At 41.5% G+C, this 19,590-nt stretch overlaps 1 protein-coding gene across 1 annotated transcript in view; it reads right to left on the bottom strand.

The window, feature by feature from the left end:
* fasn (fatty acid synthase) overlaps positions 1–16,555 on the bottom strand; it is a 91,521-nt gene extending 74,966 nt beyond the window's left edge. Inside the window, exons 1-3 of the mRNA XM_041216788.1 lie at positions 16,409–16,555; positions 3,704–3,848; positions 346–498 (exon numbers count right to left, since the gene is read on the bottom strand). Of these exons, the coding sequence (XP_041072722.1) occupies positions 346–498; positions 3,704–3,845 (295 nt within the window). The 5' untranslated portion in view covers positions 3,846–3,848; positions 16,409–16,555. The remainder of the gene's footprint in view (positions 1–345; positions 499–3,703; positions 3,849–16,408) is intronic.
* Positions 16,556–19,590: the final 3,035 nt, after the last annotated feature.

The following is a 19,590-nucleotide window of genomic DNA, read 5'->3' as shown; positions in this document are numbered from 1 at the left end:
ATTCTGTGAACTGAAAAAAAAACAGGGCTATGAGGAAAGCTCGAGAGAATTCTTACAAAGAGCTTCCACGGATATGAAGGGCTGATTGGCCTCCTTTTATGCTGTGACCATTCTATGATTCTATGTGCAGCCAGCCATTCATCCTTGAATTCAGCTCTGTCTTACCAACAGATAGGCTTCAAGTGAATATTCATAGCTCACTGAGCTTTATTCTGTTCTAAAATGGAGCAGCATCTATTTTAATGGATGCTAAATTACTGTTCACTGAAAATGAAGTGCTTTAATCAAGTATGCAAAATTCAGTACTTCTGCAACCCTAGAAAATATTTTCCACAATGTACGCACCTCCATCTACAATAGCTTCATATGCAATCTCCAATATGATCCGAAGCTGAGGGTCCATTGTGTGCGCTTGCTTGGGGTGGACACCAAAGAAGGAGGCATCAAACTTGCTGATCTCCTTCAGTTTCCCACTTCTGTGAGGGAGCCCATATAATCCTGGGAGGAAAGAAATTAAGGCAAGTGTTAAATCCTGAACCCATTTAGATTTTTAAAAAGAGAGAAACATTCACCACCTACTGAATCTGTGCTCTGTTTGTGGGGAAGGAGTGGAGGTGGCGGGGGAAGCAAAGGTGCTAAGTAAAGGCTAGGCGCCTCAGAGAAGGGAAGTGAAACCAGGTCAACTTTAAGCACTTGTATTTACAGCAGAAAGTCAGGAACAGATTGCCTTCCTAGTCTCTCAGCTGAAGAGTTGTGCACAGGGAGATGCTAAAAATGGGGAGAATTTAGAAGGTGCAAATTTTTGCAGTTTTCATATTTGCATTTATTCTCAGCCTTATTGCATCAAAACATTTAGTGCAATGAATTCCTTTCGAAGAGCACAAACTAACATTCTGTAGGCAAGTGTGACACCCATTCTGCTTCAGCAGTATTACACAAACAGCAATAAAAGCAATGCTTTGCTTTTTTTAAGCCACTATTGATTGAAGGAGCCAAAGTGGGCAGGACACAGGAAGAACTCTCTACACTCTTCCATTTGCAGCATGCAATCTTCATTGTTTACCAGAACCAATAGTTAGGATATTTAGTTTAAGGGAAAAAAACAAAAAAACTGCGGATGCTGGAAATCCAAAACAAAAACAGAATTACCTGGAAAAACTCAGCAGGTCTGGCAGCATCGGCGGAGAAGAAAAGAGTTGACGTTTCGAGTCCTCATGACCCTTCGACAGAACTTGAGTTCGAGTCCAGGAAAGAGCTGAAATATAAGCTGGTTTAAGGTGTGTGTGTGGGGGGCGGAGAGATAGAGAGACAGAGAGGTGGAGGGGGTTGGTGTGGTTGTAGCGACAAACAAGCAGTGATAGAAGCAGAATATCAAAAGATGTCAACAACAATAGTACAATAGAACACATAGGTGTTAAAGATAAAGTTGGTGATATTATCTAAACGAATGTGCTAATTAAGAATGGATGGTAGGGCACTCAAGGTATAGCTCTAGTGGGTTTTTTTTTTTATTTTATATAATGGAAATAGGTGGGAAAAGGAAAATCTTTATAATTTATTGGGAAAAAAAAAAAAGAGAAGGGGGAAACAGAAAGGGGGTGAGGATGGGGGAGGGGACTCACGACCTAAAGTTGTTGAATTCAATATTCAGTCCGGAAGGCTGTAAAGTCCCTAGTCGGAAGATGAGGTGTTGTTCCTCCAGTTTGCGTTGGGCTTCACTGGAACAATGCAGCAAGCCAAGGACAGACATGTGGGCAAGAGAGCAGGGTGGAGTGTTAAAATGGCAAGCGACAGGGAGGTTTGGGTCATTCTTGCGGACAGACCGCAGGTGTTCTGCAAAGCGGTCGCCCAGTTTACGTTTGGTCTCTCCAATGTAGAGGAGACCACATTGGGAGCAACGAATGCAGTAGACTAAGTTGGGGGAAATGCAAGTGAAATGCTGCTTCACTTGAAAGGAGTGTTTGGGTCCTTGGACGGTGAGGAGAGAGGAAGTGAAGGGGCGCCCGCCCTCACTCCTTCTCCTCCCTCCCAGAAACATGATAGGGTCCCCCTTGTCCTCACTTATCACCCCACCAGCCTCCGCATTCAAAGGATCATCCTCCGCCATTTCCGCCAACTCCAGCATGATGCCACTACCAAACACATCTTCCCTTCACCCCCCTTATCGGCATTCCGTAGGGATCGCTCCCTCCGGGACACCCTGGTCCACTCCTCCATCACCCCCTACTCCTCAACCCCCTCCTATGGCACAACCCCTTGCCCACGCAAAAGATGCAACACCTGCCCCTTCACTTCCTCTCTCCTCACCGTCCAAGGACCCAAACACTCCTTTCAAGTGAAGCAGCATTTCACTTGCATTTCCCCCAACTTAGTCTACTGCATTCGTTGCTCCCAATGTGGTCTCCTCTACATTGGAGAGACCAAACGTAAACTGGGCGACCGCTTTGCAGAACACCTGCGGTCTGTCCGCAAGAATGACCCAAACCTCCCTGTCGCTTGCCATTTTAACACTCCACCCTGCTCTCTTGCCCACATGTCTGTCCTTGGCTTGCTGCATTGTTCCAGTGAAGCCCAACGCAAACTGGAGGAACAACACCTCATCTTCCGACTAGGGACTTTACAGCCTTCCGGACTGAATATTGAATTCAACAACTTTAGGTCGTGAGTCCCCTCCCCCATCCTCACCCCCTTTCTGTTTCCCCCTTCTCTTTTTTTTTCCCAATAAATTATAAAGATTTTCCTTTTCCCACCTATTTCCATTATATAAAATAAAAAAAAAACCCACTAGAGCTATACCTTGAGTGCCCTACCATCCATTCTTAATTAGCACATTCGTTTAGATAATATCACCAACTTTTTAGTTTAAGGTCTCATTCAAAAGACAGTACCTCCAACAATGCATTTAAAAAGTTTTAAGTAAAACTTCAATCCACACCTTCTGGCCTTAAGGAAAGTGTGTTACCAATGGAGCCAAGCAGACACACATTAAAATAATTAAAAACACACATTTCTTCAAAACTGAGAAATACTTCCAGATCCTTATTCTTCAAGGAGTTTTATGCTGCATTTGTGCAACGACTAGCATTATTGGAAGCAGCTGCAGCATAGATCCAGAATTAAAGGCCTGACCTTGTTGCTTAAATGGAACTTAGTGAAATTCCTTTCTCCACAAAATATAAATACTTCATTCCAGAGAGAGGTTGAGCCCTTACTCTGGATTTACACTACAAGCTAATAGTGTTGGTGAGGAGCTAAACAATTTTGCACTAATATTATAGCTAGTTGGAGAAGGGCCTCTTATCTCAATACAGTAGAATAAATTATTGTGGTCCCCCTGGAATGAACAATTGTTATTTTTACTTAAAAGCAAGAAATATGTTGTGGCAAGAGGATAAATAACCTTCTCCCTCAGCTAAATCTTGACATCATTTTATACATTTCTCCAGAGCCTCACAGGCCTATAGTTGTGCTTCCACTAATGTCTGAATTTGATAAAAGCCATAATATTGTATCTGCAAATAGTAACAGTTAACAATGATTTTTTATTAGTTTTAGTTGAACAAGGAAACTGCACACAAAGGTTCAAACCAGATAATGCTGAGCAACACAAGAGGTTTCTTTACTTGACCTTTTCTCAGCAGTCCATTATACTCATTAATCACAGAAATGAAGAGCAAACAATTTCGACTCTCCCAATACCCACCTGGCTTCCATCGTCTATCATCATCTGTTACCATGTCAACACCATTGACGAGATTATCCCAAAATTCCTGCAGGTTGTCCGACTCTGGAAGCCTCCCTGCAATTCCTGCTATCACAATATCCTCCATTTCGGTTCTTCTCATAGGCTGCAACACAAAGCAACAAAACCAGTGAGAGAGAGCGCGACCCTGCATTTCCATAGCACCTTTGTTGACCTCAGTTGTAAAGCACTTTGGAACATCCTAACAAAATACTTCTGAAGAGTAGTTCACTCTGGTAATATTGGGAATGTGTCAGCCAATTAGCACACAGTAAGGTCCTAAAAGAACAAAATCAAACAAATGCTCAGATAATCTGGTTTAGGTTTGCCATTTTTAAAATTAATTCTTTCATGGGGTGCGGGTGTTTATTTATTGCCCATCCCTAATTTCCCTTGATTTAAGTGGCTTGCTAGGCCATTTCAGAGGACAGTTAAGAGCCAACCACATTGCTGTGGGTCTGCAGTCACATGTAAGCGAGCCCAGGTTTCCTTTCCTAAAAGGGCATTAGTGAACCAGACAGGTTTTTCTAACAATCGACGATAGTTTTCATGGTCACCATTACTGAGACTAGCTTCAATTCCAGGTTTTATTATTAGAATTTAAATTCCACCAGCTGCCGTGGTAGGGTTCGTCCCCAGAGCATTAGCCTAGGCCTCTGGATTGCTAGTCCAGTAACATTAACGCAAAGCTCCCCCATTAGCCTTTTCAAAGTAAAAACACCTGGCTCAAGCTCACGGGATCATCTGTGCACTTGCTTCCCAGCTACAGATCCTACACTAAGGGAAAGCCCAACTTGGAGATAGGCCACGGTGACTGGTGGGAACTCGGGCTTTGCAGGTTGCTGCTGCTCCCACGCCAGAATCAAGATACATGCAGTAAACCAGGGCCAGAGAGATCAGCCAAGGGGAAATAAATTCCAATTGCTAACCAGCTTTCAATTGAGAAAAATAGTACATTGAACTTTGTTTGGAAATTCACAGGATCGCCTGCAAGCCTACTGCCCAGCTAGAGGTCAGCCAGAGGGCAAGCACTTCAAAAACAAACGATCAAAGCAAATAACTTCCATCTCTAATATCACAAATAATGCACGCTCAATCCAATTCAAGAGGAATTTCAGATAGTTTGTAGATCTGTTGGATTATCACTTCATTGCATTGCTCACATTATAGCGAAAAGTATAATTCAGCTCTGGAAGTCGTATAAAACCACAATATTAATTAGACGTTAATAATGTCCTCAAAAAGGAAATAGTCTAATCGCAGTTTAAGTGGACAATTGAAGCCAGGCTACTGAGGCACCACGTTACAAACACTGCTGGTTTATGCCATTATGCAATAGGACACGTGCAGCAGTCGCTGTAGGAGTGATTCCAATTGTACTGTCATTGTCTCACCTCTCAGGGTGTAGCTGCTCTGCACAATCAGGTTGTGATTCCTTCAATCCCATACAGAAAATACTAAAACAGGATCACCTTATTACTTCACACAGGAAAATACCACAGTCAGCTCTTTATAAATAGACACCAATATGGTTTATGTACCTTCAGCACTGAATGCCATTGGTGTGAGCTGTGTCAAGATCTTGCACTCAGCCAACAAATTATCAAGGTCAACAGCAAGGTTCTGAACTACACTGCTCCTCATATCCTAGTAAGATTGTTTCCAATGGATCACACACTTTCTCTACATCTCTATTGGCTTTTTTGTACATTGGCCTGTATGTACATAGATGCCAAGGCAACAAAGATTTTAAAAAGTGCAAAACTTTCCATCCCTTTGGTTGTTTTTTTTCATTTACTTGTAAAGTTTATTATATTTCCAGACTACTGTTGAATATTAAGTTGCTTCTTTTTACCACATTCTTAGCTTGTTCTTGCTGCTTACTTTTCTGACTGCTCTTTTTTACATTATGTTTCTCTCTTGTCCAGTTTGTGTGGCAGAGTCGGGATTGAAAGGCACAGGAGGGGCTGCAAGGGCAAACTTCCTGTTCTTAAAACACAGAGCTGAAGGGTCCTTGCATTTACATACTCAAGCTGAAAGATGATAAACCTGTAGGTTTTCTGTTTACTCATCACTAGTATCCTGTTGAACCCTAAACTGAGCTTCAAAATCTTATTGCTCACCAACAGCGCTTATGTTCTCCACAGCACTGTCTGCCCTACTCCTACCTCATCCTTACATTCTCTCTTGCACTTTTCAGTCCCTTGACTCTTATGTACTTTCCTCTTTCCTTCACCCCACTATTGGCACCAGCTGCCTCAGCCTCTCTCACTGGAAACCCCTCCCTAAATCCCTCTTTCTCATTTGCCATTTGTGGAGCCCTCACCAAGCACAATTCAACTGCCACATCCATCGACAGGACAATAGTGACTCCATTTCCAATAACTTATTGGATGTGGAAGAGGCTCTTTGGAACTTCTTAATTTCTCAGCGTTTTGAAATGGACACTTAAACACAGTCATGGGTTTTCATGTACGTCAGCCACATGGTAGAACAATTATAACAATTGTTTTCATCTTAGTTTTTTTTTTAAAAACTGTACTGAGCAAAGTGTTGGAGCTGCAAGTTAACAAGTCCCCAGGTCCTGATGGACATCATCCTTGGGACTTAAAAGAAGTGGTTAGTGAGATAGTTGATGAATTGGTTTTAATTTTCCAAAATTCCCTGGATCCAGGGAAGGTTCCATTAGATAGGAAAACAGCGAATGTAACTCTTATTCAAAAAAGGAGGGAGACAAAAAGCAGCAAACTACAGGCCAGTTAACTTAACATCTGTCATAGGGAAAATGTTAGAAGCCATTATTAGGCATTATAGCAGGGTTCAAATTCAAGGTTAGCAGGCAGAGTCAACATGGTTTGTAAAAGGGAAATCATGCTTAACCCAATTTATTGGAGTTCTTTGAAGAAGTAACATATGCGGTGGATAAAGGGGAACTGGTGGGTGTACTGTATTTAGATTTCCAGAAGGCATTTGATAATGTGCCACAAAGGTTATTGCAAAAAATAAAGGCTCATGGCGTAGGGGGTAACATATTGACATGGATAGAAGATTGGCTAGCTAACAGAAAAGAGAAGGTAGGTATAAATGGGTCTTTTTCTGGTTGGCAGGATGTGACGAGTGGTGTACCACAGGGATCAGTGCTGGGGCCTCAACTTTTTACAATTTATATAGATGATTTGGATGAAGGGGCTGAAGGTATGGTTCTGAAATTTTCTGACATCACAAAGATAGGTAGAGTAGCAAGATGTGAAGAGGACACAAGGAGGCTACAAAGGGATATAGATAAGTTAAATGACTGGGCGAAGACCTGGCAAACAGAGTATAATTTGAGAAAGTCCAGCTTTGCAGGGAAAAATAAATTATCTAAATGGTGAGAGATTGGAGAGCTCTGAGATGCAGAGGGATCTGGGTGTCCTAGTGCATGAATCACAAAAGGCTCATATGCAGATACAGCAAGTAATTAGGAAAGCTAACAGAATGCTATCATTTATTGCAAGGGGAATTTAATACAAAGGTAGGGAGTTTGTGCTTCAGTTATACAGGGCATTGGTGAGACCACGTCTGGAGTTCTATGTACAGTATTGGTCTCCTTACTTAAGGATGCAAATGCATTGGAAGCAGTTCAGAGGAGGTTTACTAAACTGATACCTGGATTAGGCAGGTTATCTTATGAGGAAAGGTTGGACAGGCTCGGCTTGTATCCGCTGGAGTTTAGAAGAGTAAGAGGCGACTTGACTGAAACCTGAGGGGTCTTGAGAGGGTCGATGTGGAGAGGATGTTTCCTCTTGTGGGAGAATCTAGTACTAGGGGCCACGGTTTAAAAATAAGGGGTCATCCATTTAGGACAGAGATGAGGCAAAAATGTTTTCTCTCAGGAGGGTCGTGAGCTTTTGGAACTTTCTTCATCAAAAGGCAGTGGAAGCAGAGTCTTTGAATATTTTTAAGACAGAGATAGAAAGATTCTTGATTTAGGGGGTGAAAAGTTATCGGGGGTATGTGGAAATGATGAGTTGAGGTTACAATGAGATCAGCCATGATCTTATTGAATGGTGGAGCAGGTTCAAAGGGCTGAGTGGCTTACTCCTGCTCCTAATTTGTACACACAACACACACATATTGCGCCTCCTCCCGTGTTGTGTGTGCATCAGTCTGCTGCCTTCTGCTCTCACAGTGGCAGTCAAGAGATGTCACTATGATGCAGAGATAGAACAATCCCCTTAGTTATGCAAAACTGGTTTAGTCTCAATAGAAAATAAATTGGTTCACATGACAGGAAAGGTTGAAATATCCCAGTTTTGTGATTGAGTCAGAAGTCAGCAGGTTTTTCCATAGGCTGGTTAACTGGAAGGACAGGAATGGCACAGAAGGGAGGCAGGCTGGGTGAGTAAGGGGCAGGCAAATGGAGTAGGATTCTCATCCTTGATTTCAAATCCCTCCATGGTCTTGCCCTTCCCTATCCCTGCATCCACTCCAATCCCACAACCCTTCGCGATATCAGCACTCTTCTAATTCTGGCCTCTTGTGCAGTGCCAATTTTAATTGTTCCACCATTGGTTGCCAGGCTTTCAGCTGCCTAGGCCCAAGTGCAGAAATAGCCTCCTTCTACCTCTCTGCCTCACTTTCCTCCTTTAAGACACTTCTTGAAATCTACCTCTGACTCAACTGACCTAATATCTCCTTTTGTGGCTCTGTGTCATACTTTGTTTTATAATTCTTGTGTGAAGTGCCTTGGGACGTTTCATTACAAGTGCTATATAAATACAAGTTGTTGTTGTTGCAGGAGGGAAACAAGCGAATAGGTCAGTTTGGAAAGAAACAGGAGCATATTGCAGTGGCAGTATCCTGTGATTCTATTTGCTTTCTTATATTCTGTATTTGATGACCCAAACCTTATCAATTATAGAACCCTGTGTCAATGGGACAGAGGCACTGAAACCATAGCATAAAAAATTTAATAATTTATAATTATGGTATCACAGATGCAGCACTCATGTCCAACTGTTTCTGAACAACATACATTCTGAATGATATACATTCAGGTCTAATGTCTGTGCTTAGTTCTGGAAATTAAATGTTATCTGTTAATCATAAGAATGTCAATGTAACATCAAAAGATCAGCACATGTACTCTGCACTAAAATAAAAACAGAAAATGCTGGGAAAACTCAGCAGGTCTGGCAGCATCTGTGGAGGGAGAAATAGAGTTAACGTTTTGAGTCCGATATATCTGTTTCAATGAAGAGGCATTTTGGACTCGAAGCAACGCTGTTTCTCTCTCCACAGATGCTGCCAGACCTAATGAATTCTTCCAGTATTTTCTGTTTTAATTTCAGAGCTCCAGCATCCAAAGTATTTTGCTTTTATTTTCTTGTAGTCTGCATCCTATTCTCAGAACTCAGACGTTTAAACTTCCAAATGTTTCCAGCTGCAGTGAATTATTTTTTCAGGATTTAAAGATTTCTAAGTGACGTTACTGGACACATGCTTAAACAGGCTTTCAAGAGATTTCACATTGTGTGGGTAAACTGTATTCACCACTTGCAGAATGTATTGAAAATATCAACACAAAGATCAAGTCTCTCACCTAATAGTTTTTAATTTTTTGTAATTTAGCTGAATGATTTTAAACTTCGTATGCATAAATAACACTGTATATGATTCACAGGAACTAATATTTTTGGAAATAATGTTAAAATCCCATTTTATCCCATTCAACTTAACGTTACTTGAAGGCAAGTGTAAGGTCATCAAAAGTACTAAGAAGGTAATTTCCATTATTCACTTCCTCCCCCTCTCACCTCTACGCTGGAGCAAGCAGGCACAGAGAAATCAAGATCCCCTTCAGCAAGACTAATGCCCTTGAGCTTAGTAAGCAGCATTCACCGATCCCTCTCCCTGGTTCTGCTTCTCCATCCCCCTTTCATTTCTCTCCATTGTCCCTTAATCTAACAACTCTTTCTCTCTCTCCTAAACATGCTGACTTGAGCTGCATTCTTGCTCCACAGGTGACAGCTATTCTCCAAGTACAGAGAGTACTCCAATCTCCCATCAGTGCCTCGTTGTTCTTCATATGACCCTAGACACCGAGTGCCAGGCTTTTTATCATGGGGATTATCAGAACAGAGCCAGATAATGTCCTCACCTAACTACACAAATTCACTTGCCGACGGGAGGCAGAATCCTTGTTCATTTTGTTATCCTCTTTTTTCATGGTTAAAATTAGCAGCATGGCTGAGACCAACTAACTTGTTGCCGATTGGACCCAAAACCTTCCTAATCTGTATGGTTCAGTGAATTTATTAATGATGAAGAAGCTTTTCCTTCAGTTCCATTTACCTCAAATTTGAAAATCAAGCTCTCTAGATTACTCCTAGAGTTCAGTACAATGAACATCTAAACATCCCCCAATTCCTTTTATTAAAAAACTTTGGATCATTTTCCCCAAACTGTTAAGAGTTTGTAAATCAAATCAATTCATAACAATTTCCCAATGGCAAGGGAGATAGAGTACTTGTGTCTTCTTTTAAATACTCTACAAATCGCTTGTTTTAGATTGTAACATCAGTATCTCTGTAGGAACTCCGACCTCCTTACCACAGTCCTACACCAGAGGCACCAGACAGTACAACGCTATATCAAGCTGAAAAGAAAATATTTTAGTATTTCTTACGTTTACAGCACCACCCCACACCCCCATCCACTTACAGTTTACATACTTAATTTCCTCCTAATTTAGTATTAGTGTATGCTGGCTCAGTCCTTGTTGGTAAAATTATTTTTTTAATATATAAAAAAGAAAATTCTCCTTTTTCTTTGTGTGTCGCCCATCATATTCCCACTTTTGTTTTGATCCTCTTTTACATTTTCTTCTCGAAAACTATTTATTAAAGGGAGTTCTGTTCCACAGAATATACAAGATGTGCCTGGGAAGTAAACTGCTTCCTCGCTCGGTTTAGGAAGGTAACACATCGACACCAATAAAGAGCAGAAAACAAGAATTTCAACGAAAAGCAAACTCAGACACTAATCCTAATTCAGATTTCCAGCATCCGCAGTATTTTGCTTTTACACTAATCCTAACTGCTCCATTCGTTTTTCTCAGTTTTGGCAGTTTTTTTTAAGTTTCTATAATTTATTGATTTACTATGAAAGCCAATATACAGACGTAATCGATACAGTAGAAGCCATGAGCCTAGAAGCAAATTTGCAATCCAACCCATCCACACTCAATTTCTTGCAAACACTTGGTCCATTCCTCTAGTCTTCCCTCCAATGTTAAGGGGTGATCTTGCGAATAGGAGACACGTTCTACGTGAGCCCAGTGTGCGTTACAACATAGCTCCAGACTGCAACACAGAATGCTAATCCTCCCAAAAGGATAGCATTTCCGTACTTGTCACGAAAGTCAGGACCAGTTTTGGGGTGAGCTTGTTTCATTACAATTTGACAAATGTTCCGACTGGACAGGGAAAGCAGGCTCCTGGTCAACAGGTACCATCTCTACCATGCGCACATTTACCCTTCAGAAAAACTGTACCTGATCATTTCTTACTGCCGAGACAATTAGTATAATTTAATCTTTCACCTTGGTGTTTATTGATTGAATGCCAAGGGCATCCCAAAACTGCAACCACATAGAATATTCCCAATAAGTCCAACTCCGGCCTACACTGACTTTCCTTTCTGGTGCAAGCCTTGCAGTCAGGACAAGACCTAAAATGTGCCCTCCCGCCGAGTCTGCTCAATTTAACAAAGCCTCAAGTTAACACTCGTCAGATAAATCCAAAGTTAAACATTGGCAAGGATTGTGCACCAGTAGCTGGTATATTGGGCTATAGATATATGCTAATGGAAGCTTACTGCATTGTTGCTGGTTACCAGCTAATGCCCATCCTTTGTAAAAATTCTTCATATTTAAGCTCTGTAATAACATTAACAGAATGTTTTCCTATATTGAAAAAACAATTATAAAAGCAGAATAGTAAAACAATTTAATATGAGGCATCGCAGAAGGATGCCAGTCGGGCCCATGTGTCTGTGCCAATTCTTTGAAAGAGACCGACTTGCAAATCACTCTCCTTCCAAGTATTTATACAGTTCCCTTTTGAAATGTAAGAAAGCTGAAAACCCCACTACCCTTAACTAATAGCGCATGGCCAAATAATCAAAAACCATCAACAAAAGAAAAAAAAAAAATGCTTGATAAAGAAAATAATTTGAAGCCTGGCCTCTGTTTTCGAACACTTTCATGTAGACAGTACTTACTAGTGCTAACTGCATCAGCAACAAATTGTTCAATGTTCCTACCCAAAAGCAAAGCTATCCTGCTGCGTTCTAAAGTCATAGCATTATACAGAATTGATCTGAATTGTGCTTTGATTCGAGACTAACTGAAACCATTCAGTAAAAATTTCCCGGCTCCTAGTAACGGTCTGTTGTCTGTATAGAGAGAGAGATCGCCAATGTTCTCACAAACTCTGTCTTAGCTAGCTGAGCCGCTCCATTGTACAGTAACAGCAGGCCTCAACCCTCATGGGCTTTAGGAGCTCAAAGCTATTTTACTGCGAATACAACACAATTGAACATTCAGCCTTACGTGTTTACAAGCTGCTAAAAACTCTGCTCTAGATCCCTGCAGAAAATGTTATTTATTTACAATTTATACCTAGACTCCTTTGCCAAAAAAATGCTTTATTTCAAAAATGACTGTTCTAGGAGAAACTTTATAACCAGTGTATTTGTACTGATATTAAAGTTAATCCACATTCTTCGCTGTAAAAGTCTGCGAATATACTGAAGGTAAACCAAAGAAAACGTTATCAGAAGTTTGCTTAGGGTATGTATTAATTTCTATTTACTGCATGGAAGTTAATGGAAAGAGTGACTCAGTATCTTATCTTTCCTGTTGCTGCACCAATATTGAATTTATTTTTGTTTCTATGGTGCCTCACAGGTGCCACCAAATTAATTATTTCCAATTTGTGTGCGCACTGATAAAGTTTGCATATTAAACTTAATTCTTAATTCCACTGGATATGAATATTTAGTGCCTGTCACAGAGAAAGTCAATTTTATTACCAAGTTATACACATATCTATGCTATTGGCTTCATCTACTTGCTCTTAGATTCTAGTTCTGAATGAATTCAGGCTACCATGCGTGTGTCTCTGCTCTCCGACAGGCCAAGTGCAGCACCTGTTACCTCCTTAAGAACTATAATCCCAACTGCTCTGTCTTCCCTCCTATCCGAACACAGCTGTTGGGGGGACTAATTTCATCATCCTCCTTCCAACATTACATGCAACACCCACTGCAGCCCCCCTGGGCTCTGTCAATGGGTCAGAAATCACTAATGGCCCTCTCCTCATTTCCCTCCAGAATGTCTGTTAATCTGTGAACAAGGACCTTCTTCCAACCACAACCTCACTGTAAGGGGCACACTGACATCTTGGTTTTGACAGATGGCCTATCAGGGTCCCCTGGGCTCCTTCAATCCCACTTCCTCCTGCATCCACTCCTGGAAAATGGTCACTCCATGTCACTTACAACTACACACTCAAACGCAGCAAGCCACGTTTGACCCTCCATTCTGCAGCTGCTGACTTGATCAAAGACACCTTCATTTCTACTTTATGCCCTTGTCCTCATCAAAAGCTTTACTTTCACCCATCCCAATTGTTCCCCAAGGTGGGTGACCACCATGCTTGCTCCCTCAAGCGCAAGGAATATAAACTTCAGTGGGCCTGTCACACAACTGGCTTAGCTATCTATCACCAAATCTGGCTTGACCATAACAAGCTCTACCAGTCCTTGTTACCCTCTACCAAAATGGCTGACTACTTTATGATCATCCTAGAGGGAAAAGATAACCCTGGCTCCTTTTCTCTATTATCAGTCACATCATTAAACCTCTCTCCCCCAGATCCCTCCATTCTCATGCTTAGCAAAAAGCTTAAAGATTTCATCATCACCAAGATAAAGATCATCAATTCAAGTGCTTCTGTGGCTTCCTCCTTTAAGCCAAACTTTCCCCTCCCATCGTCACCCTACCCTAGCTTTGAACCCCCTTCTCTCTGGAGCTTTCTCACCCCATCTCCTCTACTGTCCCTCTCTAAGCTGAATTAATTCACAAGACATACACACTGCTCCCTTGACCCAAGCCTCCCAACTTCAATTGCAGGCTTCCAACTGACTTTTATAACTGTTGCCATTACTGCCCCCTAATAAAAATGCTATCCTTGACCCTCTGTCCCCATGAATTACTGTCCCATCTTGAACCTCCTTTTCCTTTCCAAAATCTTGAGCATGTTGTTGTTGCCGCCTGAATTTGTGCCCACCTCTGCTGAATCTCCCTTTTCACATCCCTCCACAAACAGGTTTCCTTCCCTCCCGCAGCACTGAAATAGCCCTAAGTAATCTCACACAGACCCTGGTCCATCATCCCCTCTCATCCCCTGCATCATCCTCCTCGACCTCTGTGCATGAGTAAATCACACCATCCTCTTCCAACACCTGTTGTCCAGCTCCATGAGGCTGTCCTTGCAAAATTATACTCTTACCTGTCCAAATATAGTCAAAGCGCCTCAAGCAATGGCTTCTCTTCCCAGCCCAGCACCATCGCTTCAGATGTTCCCCAAGTATCCATCCTTGGTCCCCTCTTCTTTAACATCTACATTATCTCTCAGTGACATCATCCAAACTGTGACATTATCTTCCACATGCATGCTGCTGACACCCATCTCTGCCCTCTTAACCCTCCAAACGCCATCAAACCACTTATTTAACACGCAGTTTTGGATGTCAGATCTTTTCCTTGGTAAACATTTGGAAGACTGAAGTCATTACCTTCAGCCCCAGTTCTACAACCTCCTCTCCCCTGTACTCTGCCTATGACCTTGTTTGTATGCCTCCCTCCCTTTCTTCATCCCACTATTGATGGTTGTGCCTTTAGCCACCTAGATCCCACTATTTGGAATTCCCTCTCCTTTTTTAAAAACCCATTTCTTTGACCAAGCTTTTGGTGACCCCTCCTAACCTCCTTTGCCTTGGTCTCCGTTTTTCCTTACACCTCCAGAAGACACCTTGCAACTTTTTGTGTTGAATGCGCTATGTAAATGCAAGTTGTTTTTTTTTGTTGCCAATATGTCAAACACATGACTAAATATTCCTGAAATTAACATTCACTGAGAAAAAAACTTAAGAAAGCATAAATGTAAACAGGCCAGCTTCTTTGACTTTCACATGCATGAACATGATAGTTTCCCTTGTTTTAGAGAGAAAAAAAATCAGGATTTTAATAGTTAATTAAAAAGTAGAACATCTGTCAATTGCTACAATTTTTTTCCAAGGCAGACATCATCAAGGAACATTTTTGTACATTAAACAGTAGTCAGGGTTAGATCTGGTTCAATATGAAATTGTTTACAATATACTTAAAATATGAATTATGCAAAAAAAATTGCACAGATCTGCATGTAACATGCTAAATGAAAATGAAGCATATGAGTGGAACTTGGGCCTGTGCTGCTGCACTGGATGGGAAGCTTCAACTTTCCTTGCTAAACCAATTATCAGCCATCTGCTCAAAAGATGAGCAGTATATCCTAAGGCTGAATTTAAAGCCAGGTTCAAATATGTTTAACGGCAGCAATTACAACTGTTTTAAAGGGAAATGATTGGATTGGGCTTAAAGATAGTCAAACAAATTTGCGTTGACATATGATTATAGACCTAGAAGTCCATAGAACCCAGGACTGCGAGGCTATAGTCTGGGCAAGTGTATGCATCCGGGGCTGAACTAAGAAATAAATGGACGAAATCTTAAAAACTGACTGCATTATCTGTGGTGTTCGCCCTATTACCGTGGGAGCAATGCTGTATTGCTGCACACTTCCTGCTTTCCCAAAGCCGTCTAGTTGTCATTTCCAAGTATTCATTTGTAAATTGCAATCGTGCCTTTCCTCTTTTTTTGGTCAGTATATTTCAGCCCACGCCAGGAGCTGGGAGCAGTGCACTCACACAATGGCTTCGCATCCCCTCCTCCCCTTGCTCAGCAAGTGGGAGGCCCTGAAACGCATCAGGATGGTGAAACGCTCGCCACCACCTCCCTGAGAAATTGCAACATGTCGACCATCCCAACATCCGCAACGTGGGGACAGATCCGAGTCTGCCACTCCTCACATCTCCGCGATCGCAACCCGCGCGGCTAAACTCTTTGTTTTAGAATGGGGGGGGGGGGGGGGAATACATACACACACACACACACACACACACAAAAACGTGAATGTATCTTCTATTCGGTATAAAACAGCGGTCGCAACAAAGTACAAGGATGAGCCCGCGTAAAAATGGCAGCGTTGTAATCTTATCTCCGCTGCAACGTAATTCAGAGTAATCAGAGGAGACAGGAGCAGCGTCCCAGGAATACCGGCTAACGCCAGGATTCAATCCCTTCTTTTCCCTCTTTTGAAGAAAGGAGGCAGCAAGCCCTTGTACAGTTCAGGCTAACACCCCATCAAGGTTACAGCGTAGATCCAACCGTACCCGAGAAACCCTCTGAAAGGAGCAGCTTATTTTTCCATTGAGCTCCTTTTCGCTCAGCCATTTGTTCAAAGAATGATTCGTATTGCGGTCATTCAACACGTCAAATATATATAAAAGTCATACCTGTCCTTCCGATCCAGTGGATTCCTTTGTTTCGCTTTCCTTTGTTTGGAGATGTATTTAGTGAAATCAGTATTCTTTTTCATAAATTATATTTTATTCCCCCTGTGCTGCCTCGGACTGCTCCCTCTAGAAGCTGGGCTGCGCCTCTCAAATGCTGCTTTACATTATTTAAATGGCTGATTCGCCGGCTCGACACGCCACATGGCCTGACAGATTGGGTTTTCAGCCCAGTCCAATGAGAGGAGAGGCAGGGCTGGACCACAAGCTCATGAGATGATCAACCCCCCCTTCCAACGCTTGAGAAAACGCAGTCTCCGTAAAGGTTACTACAGTTCATGTGCAATAATATTGCTGTACCGGCTCGGCTAAGGAAGTACAGAACAGTCTATAATCTGGAACACAAGAAACTCTCTCGCCCTGGGTGGAAGCCATATTAAGCGATTGCAAGTATACTTTGCAAAGGAATAATGAATTCGAAATTGCAACAGGAGAATTATTTTTTCTCACTTATTCTCAAAATAAATGACATCCAGACAATATATGTTATATTATGTTTGCTCGTGAACTGCATGTTTGTTATCTGCTCCAGATACATTGAGCTGTTTTGAGAACCGCTTAATGTAGAACAATGCCATCTCACCCTGGAGGTGTCAGCACATAGATAGCCTCTTTCTGTGTGGTGCTACCCGTGGTTGGTTCTGGTCTCCGGCAGGCGGCCGAGAAGCCGTTTCTCAATGCAGGTAAGTCATTTTGGCAACAGGGAGGTAATGATAAGAGGGTGAGTCAACCAGCACCACAATTGTGCATGTACCTGCAAGTTATAAATGATATTGAGAGACCTGGGAGCAGTCTACCTGCCTGACTGCTCTCCTACCCGTCGAGGGCGATGCAGCAGAAAAGGGAGAAGAATATGAGTCTAGGTATTTAATGACAATCCGGTAGTTTTATGGTTACTGTTATACCAGCTTTTTGCACCAGATTAACTTAATTGAATTTAAATTCCTCAGCTGCTGTTGTGGGATTTGAACTCACTAATCTATTACCCAGGCCTCTGGATTACTAGTCCAGAATAATATATAATACCATGCCCCTCTCCCCCGCACCCACCCCCCCCCCCATATCTGAGTATGATGTAGGAGTGTAATTAAATTCAATTGTTTGATTGTTACCACCCTCTTTTCAACTCCCAAAATTACGTCTTTTTTTGGATTCAATGTGGAGACAAGTTCTCTTCGCAATAAAGATGACATGAATTTCGTTGTGAAAATGGCCAATGTAATTCTAATTGCAAAAATGGGCTAAATTCATGCACACTTGCAGATCCTGGAATCAGTACTTCAAAAGTAAAATACCATAGATGCTGGAAATTTGAAATAAAATCAGAAAATACTGTAGATACTCGCCAAGTCTGGCAACATTGTGGAGACCATTTCAGGTCTGTGACCTTTCAATCAGAATCAACATGAAAGGTTAACTCTGTTTTTCTCTCCACAGATGCTTCCAGACGTGCTGAGTGTTCCCATCACTGTCTGCTTTTGTTTGAAATCAGTGCTTATTGATTCTGTCAGATTCCCATCACTGAGCTCATGTTTTCATCCCTCCAATTACATTTCTGCTCTTGTCACAAGACCAAACAGCTTTTATCAAAATCACAAATGACATCCTATGTGACTGACAAAAATAAACTATCCCTTCCTGTTCTTCTTCAACCTGTCTGAAGCCTTTTACATGATTGATCACAATGTCACCTATGTTGATTCTGGTTAGGCCTCAATTTTAAAATTCTCAACAAAAACAAAACTACCTGGAAAAACTCAGCAGGTCTGACAGCATCTGCAGAGAGAAACACAGTTAACATTTCGAGTCCATATGACTCTTCAACAGAACTAAGGAAAAATAGAAAAGAGGTGAAATATAAACTGGTTGGGGGGGGGGGTGATGGGACAGGTACAGCTGGATAGAGGGCCAGTGATAGGTGGAGATAATCAAAAGATGTCATAGACAAAAGGACAAAGTGGTGTTGAAGCTGGTGATATTATCTAAGGAAAGTGATAATAAAGGTACAGATAGCCCTAGTGGGGGTGGGGGGGGAGGGATCGAAATAGGCTAAAAGGCAGAGATAAAACAATGAATGGAAATACATTTAAAAATAATGGAAATAGGTGGGAAAAGAGAAATCTATATAAATTATTGGAAAAAAGGAGGATCGGAAAGGGGGTGGAGATGGAGGTTTAAAATTCTCATCCTTGTTTTCAAATCCCTCCATGACCTCATTGTTCCCTATCTCTGTAATATCCTCCAGCCCCACGACTGTCCAAAATATCTGCATCCCTCGAGTTCTGGATTCTTGAGCATTTCCGATTTTAATCATTCCATCATTAGTGGCCGTGCCTTCAGATGCCTAGGCATTAAGCTCTGCAATTCCTTCCCTAAACATCTCCTTGTCTCTACCTTGCTTTCTTCCTTTAAGCCATTCCTTATAACCTAGATCTTTGACCAAGCTTTTGGTCATCTGCTGAAGTATTACCTTATGTGGCATGGTGTTATGTTTTGTTTTATAATGCCCCTGTGAAGTACCTTGGGAAGTTTTATTACACAAAAGGCATTAAATACGAGTTGTTGTTTTTGAAATAAAAGCTTAGATTCCTCCCATGCCCTAGTTGAACATTCTGATACACATACAGCAATGAAAAATGAAAAGAACAATTCAACTCCTGAAACCAAAAATAACAAATTAAATAATTATTTCCATGCTATAAATACTGATTTATTTTCTTGCATTCAAATACTGTTAACTGCCTAAAATGTTGTAACATACAGAATGATTGCAAGAATCAGGGCATAGGTTCAGGGAACGATATAAGTTAGTGGTGCAACTTTCATGATCCTCTACTGTGAAAATGTTTAATTACATGATTCACATATTGTAGGAATATAACTTTTAATTTTAGGGAAATTAAATTTGTTAAATGTAAGATAAATGGTGGGGGTGGGGAGAAACCTGGGATTGAGAAACTGGTAAACACCCCTAAGGTAATTAACATTCAAAGGATGGCCTGTGTTTATTTAACAAGGTCAGAGTTAGAATTGGGAAAACACTGAACTATAGATTGAGTCTTGGAGAAGTGATGTCTACAGTTGCCTTTATAAGGGGTTTAGATTATTCATGTGGGTCCCAGATC

The sequence above is a fragment of the Carcharodon carcharias genome, chromosome 22 (genome assembly GCF_017639515.1).
Source record: "Carcharodon carcharias isolate sCarCar2 chromosome 22, sCarCar2.pri, whole genome shotgun sequence".
NCBI classification, from domain to species: Eukaryota; Metazoa; Chordata; class Chondrichthyes; order Lamniformes; family Lamnidae; genus Carcharodon; species Carcharodon carcharias.
This window is presented reverse-complemented; position numbering and strand designations above follow the sequence as displayed.